The sequence below is a fragment of the Anastrepha ludens genome, chromosome 5 (assembly GCF_028408465.1).
Source record: "Anastrepha ludens isolate Willacy chromosome 5, idAnaLude1.1, whole genome shotgun sequence".
NCBI classification, from domain to species: Eukaryota; Metazoa; Arthropoda; class Insecta; order Diptera; family Tephritidae; genus Anastrepha; species Anastrepha ludens.
In genome coordinates, this window is record NC_071501.1 from 12,269,022 (window position 1) to 12,287,754 (window position 18,733).

General features: G+C 38.6%; 1 protein-coding gene across 1 annotated transcript in view; it reads right to left on the reverse strand.

Moving 5' to 3' along the window:
- Positions 1 to 6,785: 6,785 nt before the first annotated feature.
- LOC128863657 (cGMP-dependent protein kinase 1) overlaps positions 6,786 to 18,733 on the reverse strand; it is a 62,003-nt gene continuing 50,055 nt past the window's right edge. Inside the window, exons 5-12 of the mRNA XM_054102916.1 lie at positions 12,899 to 13,038; positions 12,456 to 12,739; positions 12,226 to 12,395; positions 11,918 to 12,156; positions 9,000 to 9,317; positions 8,692 to 8,923; positions 8,234 to 8,583; positions 6,786 to 8,159 (exon numbers count right to left, since the gene is read on the reverse strand). Of these exons, the coding sequence (XP_053958891.1) occupies positions 7,994 to 8,159; positions 8,234 to 8,583; positions 8,692 to 8,923; positions 9,000 to 9,317; positions 11,918 to 12,156; positions 12,226 to 12,395; positions 12,456 to 12,739; positions 12,899 to 13,038 (1,899 nt within the window). The 3' untranslated portion in view covers positions 6,786 to 7,993. The remainder of the gene's footprint in view (positions 8,160 to 8,233; positions 8,584 to 8,691; positions 8,924 to 8,999; positions 9,318 to 11,917; positions 12,157 to 12,225; positions 12,396 to 12,455; positions 12,740 to 12,898; positions 13,039 to 18,733) is intronic.

The window sequence follows — 18,733 nt, forward strand, 5'->3', positions numbered from 1 at the left end:
CACTTACTTTGGTAGCTCTTGTGGCAGCATGATTTATGTGCGCCCAGTAAGTTAGCCTTGTGCCTAAGGTTTGTCAGGTGTGTCAGGTTTGACAGCTGATGGGAATAGTAATCAGCAGTTATCGTCTGGTTTGATTCCAGAAGTTCTTAATAAACAATACCGGCCATATCCCACCAAATAGACAGTCGAATCTTCTTGGGGTGAAGGTCATCTCTAGGGGTCGGTTTTGGTGTTTCATCTTTATCTAACCATTGGGGTTTGTGAACAGGATTATTGCAAAATGACCCATTTTTCATCACCAGTAACGATACGGTTCAAAAAATTTTCATTGTCAAGCCGTTGCAGCAGCTGAGAACACACAATCACTCGCTGCTGAAGGTTGGCGACGGAAAGTCTATGCGAAACCCATTTTCCTAGCTTTGAAATCTTTCCCAACTGAACCAGGTGCCTGTGAACTGTTCCATGCGATGAACTTAACCTTTGAGCTATCATACCGACTGTCAAATTTTTCTCAGCTTCCTCGAGTTCGAGCAAGGCGTCGGAATTAAAGACTTCAGGACGACCAGCGCGCGGGGCATCCTCCACGTCACAGTTACCACTTTGGAATTTTGAAAGCCACTTTTGCGCAGTCCTTACATTCACGGTATACTTTCCATGAACGGTGTTTATTTCTGCAGTAGCAGTTGTTGAATTTTTACCACTTTTATGAAAAAAAAAATACAAAATATGCTTTCGAAGATTCCTTTTCATTTTTTAACAAAACGTGCTTCTATTCGCGATTCAAATCACTTGTTGAATGCCCAATAAATAAAAAAAAAATATAAATAGTTCTGTTATATTCGGCGAATAATTTTTTGTATGCAAAATTCGTACAAAAGTGATATTATGGGTAAAATACGCACGAACTTATGGACTGACCTGACACTAAACGCTTGGAGTATCGATTACCTGTCTCAGCATGTTCTACGCTAGCTATTACATCTTGGATGGCTCCTAAAGTAGATCTGCCACTTCTTCAACCAAGCTGCCTGTCAGACAGGCCGCCACTGTTCTCTACGGCTTCGCTAAGTCTACGCTTTACTCGTATCAATTTTTCAAACAGTGAAAAGATATTAAAATATCATCATGATGCTGCTAGTGCTAGTGCTGCTGCCTTCTTATATTTGTATAACTTGTTATTATACAAATTTAATAATAATAATAATAAAATATAGGAGGTAGGTTCCAATTGATGCTCTTTGATGCACATAATTTGGGATTTCCCCTAAATAATTCGACTTAGACAAACATGTGCCAAATTTTTTGTTCGAGTTGTAGAGAAATTCGGGGTAGAGAAGTTTGAGTTATGGGACTAAAATTTAGTACTTATTGCTTCCAAAAATCTGTTGTCATTCGAAAAGAAACCTAGGATTTCTTACTTCTTATTAAACTTACTTAAAGAGCAGGTTTTTTGTCAAGCTCTTTCAGTATAATGCAATTACTTCTGGCTTTATAAATCCATGAAATTTATATTTTTTTTGTGTCATCCTGAAAATAACTTTGACCGGCACTATGACCAAGTTTTTTTATACTCTGTCCATACTGTTGAGTGCTCTATTCCACATGTTTTGCCTGTTAGTAGTGTTAAAGCAATTTAGAAATATTTTTTTGCCGACATAACTTTAGTTATTTCACCGAGCGTGATGCAGTGAAACACTTGTTGTATGAAATAAAATTTAATTTGCTAAGAAGGTACAGCTATTACATTTTTTTACATATTTTGTACCTATTAAATTTTTAAGTAAATTTCTTTTTTCATATACTTTAATGTCCAGTGCAACCTATTAGTGCTCTTCCGTAATCAGAATTAAGAATAAAAAAAGTCACTCCACCTTCGTAAGCATGTAAATTTATTTTTATGGTCTGGTTGTTATGACTACGCTACTTATGCTTATTGTAGTGTCCATTTTCTGCAATGTCAACACTGGCAACACAACTCAGTGACATTGGAAACAAAAAGTGCAGCGTTGTGAACAGAATGTGCAAACAGCACAAACACATTAACGCTCATAACTTGGCATGTGTAAATGAGCAGAAGAAATGACTCTGTCTGTGTTCCTGTGTTCAAATACAAGCATGAATTCATGTTTACCCCCACTTACCTTGTTGTTGCCTTGACGCGGCGTACACCATTCGTACTCATATACGCTGCAACGCCTTCATTGTTCACCGTTATATTGCCGTTGCAAGTTGCTGTTATTGTTTGTTGTGTTTTTGCTGTACACTTAGCTGTTGCTGCAGCTGTAGTTGTTGACGTTCTTGTTGTTGTTGTTGGCGTAATTGTTGCACACGTCACGTTGCCAACTGTTGTTTGACTCGTTGTTAAGCTTTTTTGTACGCGCATGTTTGCTTTGTAACTGTGGCATGCCACACTTTTCTGCAGCTGCTTATGATTTTGTGGACGAGTGCACGCGTGTGAGTGCGTGCGGTAATAATTGTGTATGACATTGTAGCCGAATGCATAATTGGACATTTGTTTCTGCGCACGAATGTTGCTAATAGCAAAAATTATTGTCTCCAACTATGGGTGCACTTTTTTAACGGTCTTGTTTTCGTGGCAGCTTTTGCTGTTGCTTCTATGTGGTTATGTATAGTATATTATGAGATTATTATCGCGTGAATGGGTTTTAAGGGTAATAAGTAGGTGCATAAAATAATTAGCTTACCTGCAGAAAAACGTGTTTAGAGAAAGTTTAATAAAATCACCGCTAGCTGTTTGATGTGGCGCTACAACCATGTGTCGGTTTGGCCAAATCCAAAATTGCGCGCCAGCTGTTTCTACCCTGCGCTCGCTGCTGCCACTTAGAAATCCCAAGCGCTGACAAGTCGTGCATCACTTGGTCTTTCCAACGAAGATGTGGCCTTCCCCTTCCTCGTCTTCCGGTTTAGGTCACCGTGTTGTAGATTCGCCTTGCTGAACCGTCTTCGTTCATATATAGTAGGTGACATGACCATGGCCAATCCGCTGTGTTTTTACACGCTTGACTATGTTCATGCCTCTACTCATAGCTCAGCACCCAAGCCATAGTTCACCCGTACACGATACTACTCACCCACGCTAAGGAGACCAAAGATATTACGGAGAATTTTTCTCTCGAAAGCTCCCGAAACTTTCTCATCTGCTGTTGAGATAATCCATGCTTCTGCACCATATAGTAAGACGGGCATGATGAGCGTTTTGTAGAGTGTCAGTTTGGTCATTCGAGAGACAACTCCACTTCTCAATTGTCTACTGAGCCCAAAGTAACACTTGTTGGCAAGAATTATTCTCCGTTTGATCTCCAGGCTGACGTAATTTTTGTAGCTGATACTGGTCTCTGGGTAGACAAAGTCCTTCACAACTTCGAATTACTGGTTGCCAACACTGACATATTGTCCAAGACGAGAAGACTCCTTGTGTGTCAACAGTAGGTACTTTGCAAATACTCAGAATACAAACTACCGCCCAAAAGTTTGTTTACCAAACGTCTGAAGTGACAGACAGAAACAGAAAGTGGATTCCCTCGCGTGGTTGGAAGCAATGCAGCCATTCAAGCCGTTCGAGAAAGAATTCGCAGTGATCCTCTTAGAAGCAAGAAATCATGTCTAATAAATGAATGTATCGACCAGTCTAAGCTAGTTAAATGATCTCCACATGAAAGCCTTCCGTCGCTCAACTGGTCATCTTTTGACAACGCCCCTGAAGAAAATTATACTCGACAGAAGCAAGCAGCTTCTTCGGTAGCACGCGGTCAACGGCCAGGAAAATCTTTTCACAGATGAGAAAATGTTCACTGTTGAAGAAGTTTTTAATAAGCAAAACCACAAAATCAAATGGTTTGGTGGGGAGTGTCTTTTAATGGCGTTACATCTTTTCATTTCTGCGAAAAGGGGTTAAGACCGGAGCAAAAGTGTTCCACGAGAATGTCTTAGAAGGAGTGGGGAAGCAGTCGAATAGTTCTCTTTTCAATAGCAAGCGTTTGATCTTCCAGCAAGATTCCGCTCCAGCCCATAAGGCAAACACCACCGATCAGTTGCTGAAAAACAATATTCTTGTGTTCTTAGCCGCAGAAGATTGGCCGTCTGGAAGTCCAGATCTGAAACCGTTGGACTACAGTTTTTGATCAGAATTGAAGAACATGGCCTGTTGGAGACCCCACAGAAATTTGGAGAGTCTCAAACAATCTTTGGTTCGAGCAGCCACGTTAACCCTCCGATGTTCATATGGGTCTGGCCAGACCCATTCGATCTTTAAATGTATGTAGATCTTTTATTTTTAATATCTGAGGCTTCTTAGTCCATGACTTCCTAAAATGTAGTGTGCTAAACACAATGAAGTAGCAAAATTAAGATTTTTGCTATATTTGTTGTAAAAATAATAATTTAAACTAATTTCGTTAATTAAGCTCACATGGGTCTGTGCAGACCCATATAAGCTTCTCATGTAAATTGGTTAACCGTAGGTGTAAACAACTGAACTGTTAGCGGAGGCAGCGGCAGAGATAATTTTTTAGTTGACATTTGAAAATTAAAGGAAATACGTGTTTTTTAATTAGTGGGAAGTGTCTTTTTAAATGAAATGGAACAAGTAAATATGGATGAAGTTGATGTGATGATGCGTTTGCTTCGTAAGCTAAGTGCAGCAAATGTGAGTCCGTCAGCGACTTCAGGCACAAATTGATGAAATTATGGGACAGGAGTCCGATCCATTTGCAGCACATCTAATACCCAGGGCCTTATATACAGGTCGAAAGATGGTAAGATGTGGAATTCAAATCCTCCACCACCTGGAAGACCTTGTTGTCACAATGTTACAACTTTTACTCGTAAAGAGCCACTACGAGGAGCGTCACCGAGTCATAAAGCTCTTTTCAAGCTATTGCTGTCTCCTGAAATCGTAAGTATCATTGTGCGGGAAATCAACAGAGAAGCCGTTGAAGCGTTTCGTCTATGGAATGAAAAGTATCCCAGTAATAAACAGAGTTCTTGGGTAATGACTAACGAAGACGAAATGTATGCTTTTTTTGGGATGCTACTTATTGCTGGTGTATTCCTCTAGAATTCTCAGCCAGCGAAAGAATTGTGGGCCAGTTACAATATGCCAATTTATAAGGCCACTATGTCATTGAATCGGTTCAAGAGCTTAACTACTTTCATCCGTTTCGATAACAGTGGTACTCGTACTGAGAGGTTGAAGAAAAGCAAATCTGCTGCCCTGGACGATGTATGACTAAAGAAATCATACACTCCGGATTGTCATGTAACCGTCTATGAACAGTTATTTCCATATCGTGGGCGCACTCGATTCACCCAATATATTCCGAGTAAGCCGGCAAAGTATGGCATGAAAGTGTGGTGGATTTGTGGCTCTGTTTCAAACTATCCTTTGAAAGGTATAATTTATACCGGAAAACCACCGGGTGGCCAGCGATAAACGAATCAAGGTGAACGGGTCGTCATGAAATTGATGGAAAATTATATGGACAGCGGTAGGACTGTTTATGCTGACAATTTTTTTTCAACATACGAGTTGGCAGAAATGTTGATGGATCGTAGAGTGGCTTTCGTCGGTACCGTAAGAAAAAATAAGACCTTCATTCCGCATGAATTGCTTAACCCGAAGCGTGATGTTAAAAGCACTTTATTTTGTTATCACAATAATAATATCGCTCTGTGCTCGTATATGGCAAAGCCGAAAAAGCCAGTAATTATGTTATCTACTGCCCATTACCGTCAAAGCACCGATCCATTGAATGGATTCAAGCCAGATCAAATTTTGGACTACAATAAATTTAAAGCGGGGGTAGATACAATGGATCAAATGTTGACTGGCTATTCGTGCAAACGCTCCACAAACCGTTGGCCACTGGCAATGTTTTATAATATTCTTGATATTGCCGGTTTGGCCTCATTCATCATCTATGACGAGCTGAATCCGGCAAAGCAGAGTGATAAGAGGCGCTCATTTATCATTGAATTGGCACGGCAGCTAGTTATCCCACATATGACGAAACGGGCGACTAACCCATTAGTATGGAGGTTTGCTCATATAAGACAAGCAATGAATCTTTTCAATATCAAGGTGAGTATGAATTTTATACACACCTACATATATCTCCGCGTATAAAGATATGTATATGCATGTATTCATATTTACTAATTTAAAATAAGTTATTTCGCTACTTTTAGGTACCGGAATCTCGTCCATCGACATCAGATGCAGCACAGCAACAATCATATGCTCAAGTTGCTTCAACACGGTCATCGTGCTACCATTGTGCTGCTTCTTCTTCGAAAAAGCGACTTAAACTCGTTATAACTGCAGCAAATGTAATCGTCCCATATGTCTTAATGCACATTCCATGCAACTATATAGTTGTAAACCCAATTGCTCTTCGTAATTAATAGTAATCCGTTCAAATAAATAAATACAATTATTTTTAAAACCGTATTTCTTACATTATTTGTATGGGTCTGGGCAGACCCTTATGATGCACTTACCGCATCATAAGGCACCGAACATCGGAGGGTTAATATCCATGGAAACCGTGCGTGCTGCAATAGTTGAATGGCTTAATCGTTTGAAGGCTCGTATAAAATCAAGAGGCGACTTTTTCAAATGAAAATTTAAAATTTGTTTCTTTGATATTTGCATGATTAAATAAATTATTACAAAAGGTATTATAATTTCATATCTATAACGAACTGGTGGTTGTTAATACTGACATATTTCCCAAGCCGCGAAGGCTTCTCGCGTGGTGGCAGCCGGTTCTTTGCAGGTACTCAGAATACAAGCTAAGTTAATTTATTTGTTTTTTATTTAATTTAAATAATTTTCTTAAAAATTTAGTTCATTTTGCTATGAAAAACCATTTAACCCAAGTTTGAAACAAATTAAAAAGAATTAATACATTTTTTATCAAAAGTTCCCACTTTTTAACCAGAATTTTTAGAAAATTTTCGAGTGCATGCAGTTTTATAGAACATTAACTAGACAGACCGTGGCACACCTCTGAGTGTATTTCTGCCATGAAAAAGCTCTTCATAAAAACCATTTGCCGTTCGGAGTCGGTTTAAGGGGGGAAACCAATTTAGGATGCCAAAATTTTGGTGTTTTTCGAGAATTTTTTGAACAAGGAAGGAATAATCAGAAATTGTTTAAGTTTAGAGGATATTTTATTTATATATTTAGGTACACTTTTACATTTTTTTGAAGCTATTTCCGCGAAAGATTGTTGGGTTTAGAGCGTGGACGTGTTTTCCCCCCTCTACCGCGTAGCCTACTATTTTTTTTTATTCTACTAAATTTCCACCATACATGAACAAAATTTCAGCCGGTATAAAATGAGTTGGTAGAAATTTTTTTTTGACACGTTTCGTACCCTCCCACAATCACACCCACCGCGTGTGCGCCAGCTGACGTTAACTTTTGTTACTCATGAAAGCTAAATCACAAGTATAGTCAAGAATTTAACGGTATGAAAACGCAGTAATCGACCCCTGGCTCCCGGACTGTCACTCCAGCGGTACTCCTCGTACATTTATGGGGAATGTTTTTGCTGCTACAACATCAACAACCTGTTGTAATGCCTAAATCGCTCTTTGAAAATAGCTAGCGGAAAATGTTCAGAACTTTTTACTTAACTTAATATCAAAGAATAAACATTTTTAATTTTCGTAAGAATTACTTAAATCTATAATTTCGGTATAAAGTCTAACTACAATAATTAGGCTTGATTCTTATATGCAGTACAGCTAAAATATCCATGAAAATTCAGAGAACACTCATTTGTCATAATTATTTGTGTACGTGAATAAAATTTTTCATATACATTTTTTTTTTAAAATTCCTAATAGTAGTTATTAGCATTAGAAATATTTATCTTAATTCTAAATATCTTAAAAACTTAAAGTAAATTGCTTTTTAGAAAATCAAATTTATATGGCTAACGTTTCAAGTCTTTCGCCCAGCTCTTCAAAAATCAATATCCCAGCCACTTGTCTCATCAGGTGGCTCAAAGTCATTCTCCACACCAGTTGTTCCGAAATATTGCAAATCAATGTTACTTGTAATGGGCCGCTTTATAGGCGAGGGCAGTTGCTTGTACTTTAATTTATTCCAATCGAGGTTTTCAAACCAACTACAAAGAAATTATGTTTTTATTTTCCACTTTTATTTTTTATTTTCCCCTCCTTTGCAGTTCACCCAACTCACCTATGCCTTTTAATATCCAAAATTCCGCGCCGCTGATAACCCAAACGCTCTGCCGGCAATTGCTTGCACAAATGTTTGATTAGCCCCTGTGCCGAGCGTGGGATTTTCGATGGCATCTGTATAACATCGATGCCACCCAATATCTGTTGGTATATTTTTATTTGATTCTGCCCGCGAAATGGTGTTTTGCCCACCAGCAGCTCGAATATTAGTATACCCAACGCCCAGTAGTCGACTGCGCGATCATGGCCGCGATCCAAAATGATCTCCGGCGCCACATATTCGGGTGTGCCAGCAAAGGTATTGGTCTTTTGATTTGGTGGTATGTGTTTGGCGAAGCCGAAATCCACCTGGACAAAGAAAGAGCAGTGAAATTTTGTAAAGCTGAATAAGTCACATGCAATAATTAAATGTCGTGAGCTAAAATACAGATCCCAAATATTATCCAAGACACTCACCAACTTACAGTAACCGTCTGTGGTCAGCATTAAATTCTCTGGCTTCAAATCTCTATAGATAATATTATGCGAATGTAGAAAATCGAAAGCTTCCACCACACAACCAGCTATGAATTTGGCAGTGCGCTCATCGAAAAAGCGTCGCTGTGACATAACCGTCCATATGTCGCCGCCCATGCAAGCTTCCATTAGGAAGTAAACGAATTTTTCATTGCGGAAAGTCTTATACAACCTTAAAAGCGAAAGCGTATAACCTCATATGTAAGCTTTGTAGTAAAATATGTATATAGACTTTTCACAATACTTACTCAATAATGAATGGCGAGCTGCGGCACTTCATCATCACGTGCTTCTCGCTATAGACATGCTCCACCTGATCCTGTTTGATTACATCAATTTTCTTGATAATTTTCAGCGCGAAAGTTTTATCTTTGTAGGAAACTAAATCAACACAGCCGAAAGCTCCAGCACCCAATGTGGCCACCTTTTTTAAATCAGTTAACTGTATATCGGCGTATTCGTTGTCAAATTCGGATTGCTGCCTGCTTTGTTTGCGTTCGGCAGATTTACGCTCCTCGGGTTTCTCGCGCAGTTGTGGTATGGTGCCAAGGTAGCTGATGAAAGCTCTGTTGGGGGAAGAATGAAATTTTTTCTTAGACGGTTTTTGCATTCACCGAGAGTGGAGAAGAACAGTTCTATCGCGAATAATGGGTAAGCGAGAAAGCTTTCAAAGCTTTCAAAGCTTTTTGCATTATGACATAGTTTTTTTTCTAATTAATAGCAAGAAATTGTATGTGTAATTTTAGATTAAAAGCCAAGCAATTTCCAGTTTATTCTACTTTGGGTAAAAGCTCACCGGATTCGGAAAGTGATTTGCTTTTTTATTATGAGCCTTAAGGATATCTTTCCGAGCAGGCAAGAGTGGAAAGAGGGAGAGTCGACACGGATATAGGTACCTCTGTTTTCACTGACGGATCCAATATGAAATCTGGAGTGGGAGCGTTGGTTTTCTCTAAATCAGCCAATATTTCAGTCTCCTTTAAACTGCCGGAAACGAGCAGCGTTTTTCAAGCAAAGGTCTTCGCGATTCTGCAGGCATGCAAAATGCTTCGGGATCGCAGTTCGAAGGGAGACTTTAATATTTTTCCCGATTGCCAAGCTGCGATCAAGGCCCTGTCGTCGCCGTATTGCAGGTCTCTTCTGGTGAACTCCTGAACTCAAACATCTCGAACGAGCAGGAAACATCTCCCTTATCTGCGTTCCTGGGCACAGGAATATAGAGGGAAATGAAATTGCCGACGAACTTGCCAGGAAGGGGTGGATAGAACTGGTTTCAGCTGTCCCCCTCTCAGACATCGGTGTCCCTTTGTCTGTTGTTAAAGGGAAACTACACAATTTCTTTCCAAAAAAAGGGCAAGACAGATGGAGGTCTATCTCATCGTGTGCTATTTAGGGAGACAGAAACAGAATGCTTAAGGTGATGGGAATTCCCCGCCATTCAATTTCCAAACTCATTGTGGTGTTCACTGGTCACTGGGTGATCGGTACTTATGCGGAGAAGCTTGGAATTCCGTACCACCTTTATTGTAGAAGCTGTGGGGATCTTGCAGAAAAAGAGACTGTTGAACGCTTTCTCTGCAAATGTCCGGCTCTGGCGGTTAGGCGCTTGAGATTCCTTAGTGTGCCCTTTGGGGATAACTTGAAGGAATTCTCCAGCCTAGATCCCTTTTCTCTCTTCCACTACATCAACAGCACTGTAGAAGGTAGAACAGATTGCTGTAGATTTGCTCTTCTCAAAAATTTTTCTTTGCACAGGTAGTGGCCCACATTATGGTATCAAAACGGCACGTAAGTGCGACTTGAAGTGTGCCTGTGGTACTCTTGCCATTTTACCTACCTACCTACCTATGCTCAACCTCTTATTTGTGGTGTGCGTCTTGATGTTGTTCCACAAATACAAGGATCTATAGTTTTAGGCCGACTCCGAACGGCAGATATTTTTTATGAGGAGCTTATGGCAGAAATTTACCCGCTGGTTTGTCATTGCCTGGAAAGGCGCGACCGCAATTATAAAAAAATTATTTTCTATTATTTCATGTTCAATCACGGAGACTTGAATTTACGCACTCCCGAATTGTAGGTAGGTACCAACCAGTTCGGCTACTGTGGCAACGACCTTATGATATCATTAAATTTATGCTCGCAATAAAATGATTAAGCTTGTGCGAAAGCTCAAATGAAAGCATGAGTTCATAGTGCCCTTGATTTGTATGTAAGTTCATTTGACTTGAAGATAAGAAAACGCAGAGCTGTTTTTTGGTTTGAATTACGTTGGCTGAGTTTAGAAAGCCTCACAAAGGCCCAAGCTTTGTTAAAATCTTAATAGCCTAAGATATCTGTATCAAATTCACAATAGCTTAAAAATCAGTGATATTATTTTTAGAGTTTTAGTTGAGTTCTTAGATTTGTTTTAAGTTCGGAAATAAGGCAAATTTAGTAAACACTAAGATAGTCCAGATTGCCAATGAATTGGCAGTGGTTACCCCACAAGGAGGAGGGCTAATAATCAGAATCAGTTCTACAGGAATCATGAATTGGATCAGCGATTATCTATGCAATTTCAATAAAGAGCGATTGCCCAGTCTAGAACACTGCAGAACTAAAAAGTGTTGTGCGGCAATCCCGAACAAAAAACTGTTGAACTTTCTTCTAAAACTTGTTGGGAAAGACGTTCAGTTGATGGCCAGTATTATTATAAGGCAAAACCCTTGGGATGAGCATATGACCACCATTGCAATCAGTGAGGAGCTGATTTGGCTGTCTTGCTTAGAGGGGACGGATAGCACTGAGCATTTTCACTGGCTAAAGCAGGGCTGCGAATTTTGAGTTCCGATATCATTAAAACGAGTGAAATTCGTTCTCTCAAACTGGAGTATGTTTTTAGATTTGCCCATGAATCTGGAAAATTCTCATAGGACAAGCCATCTATGTCCCGTCCCTATTCTACCTTTTTCGCTGTTACTTCTCTCCTTTCCTCGTTGACTATCTACTGTTTTACTTTCCAGAGCTTTGAATACAATGTGCTTTTTAGCCTGAGTGTTTTAGCGGTTACCAAATCTATCGGTGGTTCTTGGTTTGCCTTTTGCTAGTTTTAAATTTCAGTCCAGATGTGTACACACATAAACAAATGAAAGCTCAGTTAAGACTATGACAAAAGTTCACTTACTCTCTATCCAATTTGAGCACTTCGGTCCCGGGCGCATCCGCATACACACTCGCTTGTCGTCGGTCCGCATTGAGTAGCGCTTGCTCACCAAAATAGTCTCCACGCTTGCGTCGATCCACCACACGTTCCACATTCTGCTCATTCTTCTTCTTGATGGTTACCGTACCGCCGCGTATAATGAAGAACTCATTACCCACCTCTCCTTCGCGTACGATGCACGCCTTGGGCTCATAGTATTTCTAAATAGAAGGAATATAAAAAAAGTGTGAGCGCAAATCTTTTAAAATCCATATATATTTCTCACACACCCGCTGTAGCAGATCCACCACCTTGTTCAACACCTCATCAGACAGATCGTTAAGGAACGGCGCTGCGCGCAAGAAAGTCAAGTTCTCATCTCGTTCCTTCGACTCGGATAGCACCATAATTTGACGGAATGTTTCGCGTGTGATTTTCCAAACACGCGCATTTGTTGTCGCTACAGAAAAGATTATAACACTTACAATACTACACCCAATTCTATTTTCGCCCAACTCACCTCTAACCGATGCTAAGCGATTGGCATTGTAGAGTATGGCCAATTCACCGAATAGTGTCGTTGGCCCAAAGCTACCCACCACTTTGCCACCTTTGATCACATCAAAATAACCTGTTTCGGAGACGTAAATTTCCGAACCCTCATCATTTTCATGTATGATGAAAGAGTCCTTGCTGTAGAATGTCGGCGCCATTGCATCGATTACCATCTCCTTACGCTCCTTGTCCATATAGTTATTAAGGAAGTCATTGCGTTCGATAGCCTTGCGTATGAGATTGCGTGTTCTGCATGCCAAGTGCGGGATAAGCCGGAGTGCGTATAAAAATACGAGTATTTGTTAAATGCGCGTGCATGAGAAGACGATGAGGCGAGAAAAAAAGAAGATGTGTTAGTGGATGCTGGTTGCGTATATGTGGTAATAAATTTTCACGAAATTCGCTTACTCATTGTCCTTTTCAATGAACTCGATATGAACATCCTTCTTGGCGGGTAAATTGGGACGCGTGAATATGAGCCCACCCTCGATGCGATGCGCTTGGGGTGGGTCGCTTTTATCGCTATCCTTCAGCTTGGGCGATTGATCCTTTTTTGTAAAAAGTTAATAAATATATTTTCAATGGGTTGTTAAAATAAATGTGAGTAGCAAAAATTGAGATAACATGTCGGGATAAATGAGCACTAAACTGGAGGTCGAGTAGTGAAATATTGGAATTGAGCTGTAAGCAGACGAGTTTAATTGAAGGAAGTGAGCATCAATAAAACTGACAGCAGCGCGACCTTTGCAAAAGTAAAAAAAAAAAAAATATTGAGCTAAGCTTGCAAGTACTTCTGAGGCTGTTGTGATTGTATTTTGAAATGGGAATTTGGGCTAGAAATTAATTTTCTAAACAAAAGTTATCGGAATTAAAAAAAAAATATGGGTTAGATGCTTCGCTATTTGCAGCCGTTATCCGTAGTCAAGAACATTGGTGCTCGCTCAAAAACTGCAGCAGGAATGGCGCATTATTTCTTGAGGTATGATAACTCATTTTATTTATTTAGTTATCAACAGAAGAACAAAATTTAGTACTAAAGAAAAGTATTTGCTAACAGAGCGCAACTGTAACTAAGTAGGAAATTCACGCTAACTACTTCAAGAAAGAAAATTTTAGACTTTTTTGGGATATCTCTTTGTTGTTGTATAAAAATTCCAGCTTATAGGTAGTTTACCTCGATTAGTACACCTGAATCACGACCCAGCTCACTATTGGCAGTTATCGTTGAGTTATCGCTAAGGTTTAGCATCTCACTAAGGGTGTAAAATTGGCATTCAAAGCTAAGCTACAGATGAGAATAATAAATTAAAGAAATAATTGTTTATAATCTAAAAAGTTGATTTTTTTTGTTTTATTTAATGTTATTTTATGCTATGCAATCTTGTATTTTGCTAAGTTACTTTATGTTATGGTATATTGTGTTATGTTATGCTATTGTGTGTAATATGTTGTACCATAATATGTTATGTTTTGTTATGTTACTCGTATGTTATGTTTAATTATGTTATGATATGTTATATTTTCTTTTGTTATGATTCAATATGTTGTGTTATGCTACGTTATGTTGTGCTATTTTTTATTATTTTATAATATGTTGCGCTAAGCTTCGATATGTTTTGTTATATTAGGTTCTGTTTTAATATGCTATGATATGTTTTGCTATGCTATGTTATGTTTTGTTATGTTGTGTTACGCAATATTATGTAATTTTATGTTTTGCTATATTATTTAATTATTATATTATTATTACTATATTTTATTATATTTCGTTATGTTATGTCATGTTCTATTCTGGTATGTTATTATGTTATGTTATGTTTAATTATGCTATGCTATGTTATATTTTCTTTTGTTATGTTTCAATATGTTACGATATGTTGTGTTATGCTACGTTATGTTTCGTTATTTTTTATTATTTTGTGATATGTTATGCTATGCCACGTTATGTTTTATTATATGTTATGTCCTTTTATGTTAGATTCGGCTTTAATATGTTATGATATTTTGTGCTATGCTATGTTTTGTTATGTTGTGTAGTGTTGTGTTATGTAATATTATGTAATTTTATGTTTTGTTACGTTATATTTTTATTATTATCTTCTTGTGGTTTACTATATTTAATTATGTTTCGTTATGATATGTCATGTTCTTGTTGTTGTTGTTGTGTCAGCATAAACATTCCCCATACATGGACGGGGAATGCTGCTGCAGTGACAGTCCTTGGCCGGATATATGTGTATCCGGGTCGTTCCGGTAACGTAGAATCGACTGTCATGGTAACGTATGCTATGTCATGCCTTGTTATTTTATGTTATTTATGTAATATTATGTAGTTTTATGCTTTGTTGTCGTATTTTTTGTTATATTTTCGTACGTTTTACACTATTTTATTAGGCTGTGAAATGTTGTGTAATGGTGCGTTTCCCGTTTTGTTATGTTGTGTTGTGTTATGTAATATTGTGTAGTTTTATGCTTTGTTACGTGATATTTATATTATATTTTCTTATGTTTTACTATATCTTAGTTGGTTGTAAACTGTTGTATTGTGCTATGTTATGTAATATTATGTAGTTTTGGTTATTATTATTATTATAAGAAGGCCATTACGCACTGCAACCAGAGCTGATCTATTGTGAAAGGCCTATTTTTGGAACCCAAGAGTTTTTGGCTTTTTAAAAATTTTAGCACAATTTTGGGTTTGTTGTTCCAAAGATTGCATAGAGGTACTACGATACCACCGAGGTGATGAAGTCTCTGTCTGCCCAACGCAGGACATTTACAAAGAACATGTTCTGAGCTTTCTTTGTCCATTTCGCAAAAGCGGCAGACATTGGTCTCAGATAGACCAATATTATTTAGGTAATACCTCAGGCTGCAGTGACCTGTAAGATATCCTGTTAAAAGACGCAAATCTACTCTGCTTAGTGAGAGAAGCTTGTCAGATATTCCTTTGCTGGGACTTAGGAATAGTTTGGCTTGACGCTGACCGGCCGGCACAGTTCAGCCAGTGTGAAGCAAGTTTTCTTTCTTCCCATTTCCTAAGGAATTCACTAATGTGGCCATTCGTTTCCCTCATGCCCTTCATGTCCCGTAATCCAGCCTAGTGTTACTATGTTGAGGTTTCCTAACGTGTTGATAAGGTTTAGGCAATCATTTACCAATTTGGAGGTGATAGTTGTTGATAGAAGAGCTTTTAGAGCCGCTTGGCTACCTTAAAGTATGTAGATGTGAGTATCTCTCAAATTCCTGCTAAGGCATTCTCTCACATATATTTCAATATCATGTATTTCTGCCTGTAATATTGTTGGGTAGAGTCCCATTTTAGGCCCATTTACAGCCCATTCCTGCCCCTGTTCTACCATTTTCCAATTTGGACCCATCAGTAAACCATAGCTGACAGCCATTTGTGAAAGTGATAGAATTAGTTCTCCAGTCTGTTCGTTCATTAATTATAACTTGGAAGTTCCTAAAGAGTATTGGTTTGGGTGATAGTATATCATCCCTATGAAGAATGGGACTATGTAGGAAGTCTTCTAAGATCTTTAAATGACCTTTCATATCCCCATTTTTAGTTCAGATATACCTTTTAATCTTAAGGCAGTCGAGCGAGCTTCCCTTTCAATTAGAATTGAAAGCGGTAGTATGTTCAGGAGCACACCCAATGCATCCGTGGGACATGTTTTCATAGCCCCTGTAATACCAACACATATCAGGCGACGCAGTTTATTTAATTCGTTTACTGCTTTTCTTTGCTTGACCTATGGCCACCATGCTAAGGATGCATAAGTGACTATGGGTTTCACAACTGTGGTGAATGTCCAGAAGGTCATTCTAGGGTTTAGTCCCCATGTCTTACCAAAAAGCCTTGTGCAGGCAAATAATGCCCTTGTGGCTTTTGAAGTTACTCTGTCAATATGGGAATTCCACGTAAGCGTTTTGTCAAGACTGACGCCAAGATAGCTCGCTTCTGTCGAGAGTTGAAGTGTTGTTCCATTAAGGGTCGAACATTTGAGATTTATGTTCCTTCTCCTAGTAAACGATACAAGTGTTGTTTTAGAGGGGTTAATGGAGAGCCCTTTTTCCGTGCACCATTTGTTTATTATTGTAAGGGCTTGCTGCATGCGATCCGAGGTTTCCGCATGACAGCCTAATACATAAACTACTAGGTCGTCAGCGTAGCCCTGCGTGTGAAATCTTAGGTGGTTCAGTTTGTGGAGAAGTTCATCTATGACTAGAGTCCACAAAAGAGGAGAGAGTACGCCTCCTTGAGGGCAACCTCTTGTGGCTAGTTTTGGTTATGTTTTTATTATATTTTATTATGATATATTATATTGAGTTATGCTGCGTTATGTCTTCTTGTCGATGTTACGTTTCGTTGCATTATGTTATGTTAAATTATGTTAATTGTTTTGTAGTTCTGAAATGTTACGTTATGTTTTGTTTGTTGTGTTGTGTGATATAATATTAAGTAGGTTTATGCTTTGTTATGTTACGTTCTAATATATTTTATGTTATGTTTTTTTTTTATATTTTTTTCTTATGTTTTTTGATTGTTTTCTTTGTTTTTCTTAAGGTTGAGCATATTTTATTATACTGTGAAATGTTGTGTTATGCTGCGTTATGTCTTCTTATGTTATGTTGTGTTATGTTATGTTATGCAGTTTTATATTACGTTTTGCTGCACTATGGTATATTAAATTTTGTTAATTTCTTTGTTGTTATGTTTATTCTGTTATTTTTTATTTCACTTTATTTTGTTTTTTGAGGTTATTCTTATTTGAAAAGTTATTTTGTTTGGAAAGACGTAGGACAGCTATTAATAGGTCTATTTATAAGTTCGTGCGGTTTTACAACAGATGACGTAACTTGATTATTATTCCATCGATCCACATTTCCAAACATTCATTGGAGAGCTACTGTCGTAAGGCACAAACGTCAGTATAAGTTTTTTATTTGAAGCGTAAACAACAATATTTTTACCACACTTGAAAATGTCGAATTTCGTGCCAAATAATGTGTTTTTGCGGGGAATTCTTCTTCATTATTTTAATATGAAGAAAAAAGCAGCCGAAAGTCATCGTATCTTGGTGGAAGTTTATGGTGAGCATGCTCTATCTGAGCGAACGTGCCAGAAGTGGTTTGCACGCTTTAAAAGTGGTGATTTTGGCTTGGAAGACGAAGAACGCGAGGGTGCGCCGCCAAAGTTCATGGATACCGAATTGGAGGAATTGCTCGATCAAGATCCGACTCAAACGCAAGAAGAGGTTGCAAAAACTTTGGGAGTTGATCAATCAACCATTTCCAAACGTTTAAAAGCCATGGGAATGATCCGAAAGGTAGGCCATTGGGTGCCGTATGAATTGAAGCCAAGAGACGTTGAACGCCGTTTTATGGCATGCGAACAACTGCTTCAACGGCACAAAAGAAAGGGTTTTTTGCATCGAATTGTGACTGGCGATGAAAAGTGGGTCCATTACGACAATCCAAAACGTCGGGCAACGTATGGATACCCTGGCCATGCTTCAACATCGACGTCGGCGCAGAATATTCATGGCCTGAAGGTTATGCTGTGTATCTGGTGGGACCAGCTGGGTGTTGTGTATTATGAGCTACTGAAACCGAATGAAACGATTACGGGGGATGTCTACCGACGACAATTGATGCGTTTGAGCCGAGCACTGCGAGAAAAACGGCCGCAATACGCCGATAGACACGACAAAGTTATTTTGCAACATGACAATGCTCGGCCACATGTTGCACAAGTGGTCAAAACATACTTAGAAACGCTCAAATGGGATGTCCTACCCCACCCGCCGTATAGTCCAGACCTTGCGCCATCCGATTACTATCTCTTCCGATCGATGCAACATGGCCTGGCTGACCAGCACTTCCGTAATTACGATGAAGTCAAAAAATGGATCGATTCGTGGATTGCGGCAAAACCGACCGAATTTTTCACAAAGGGAATCCGTGAATTGCCAGAAAGATGGGAAAAAGTAGTAGTAAGCGATGGACAATATTTTGAATATTAAATTTGTAACCATTTTACGTCAATAAAGTTTCAAATTTCGAAAAAAACCGCACGAACTTATTCATAGTCCTATTAGAAAATCGAAATTGGACAACATCTTCTTCAAAATACGAGGAAAAGAGAAGCACAAATCACAAATTTAAAACATAAATTTTTGGGTAGGCACATAAATCAGTTTAGTGTAAAGTTCTGAACATAAAAGTGGGTGTTCA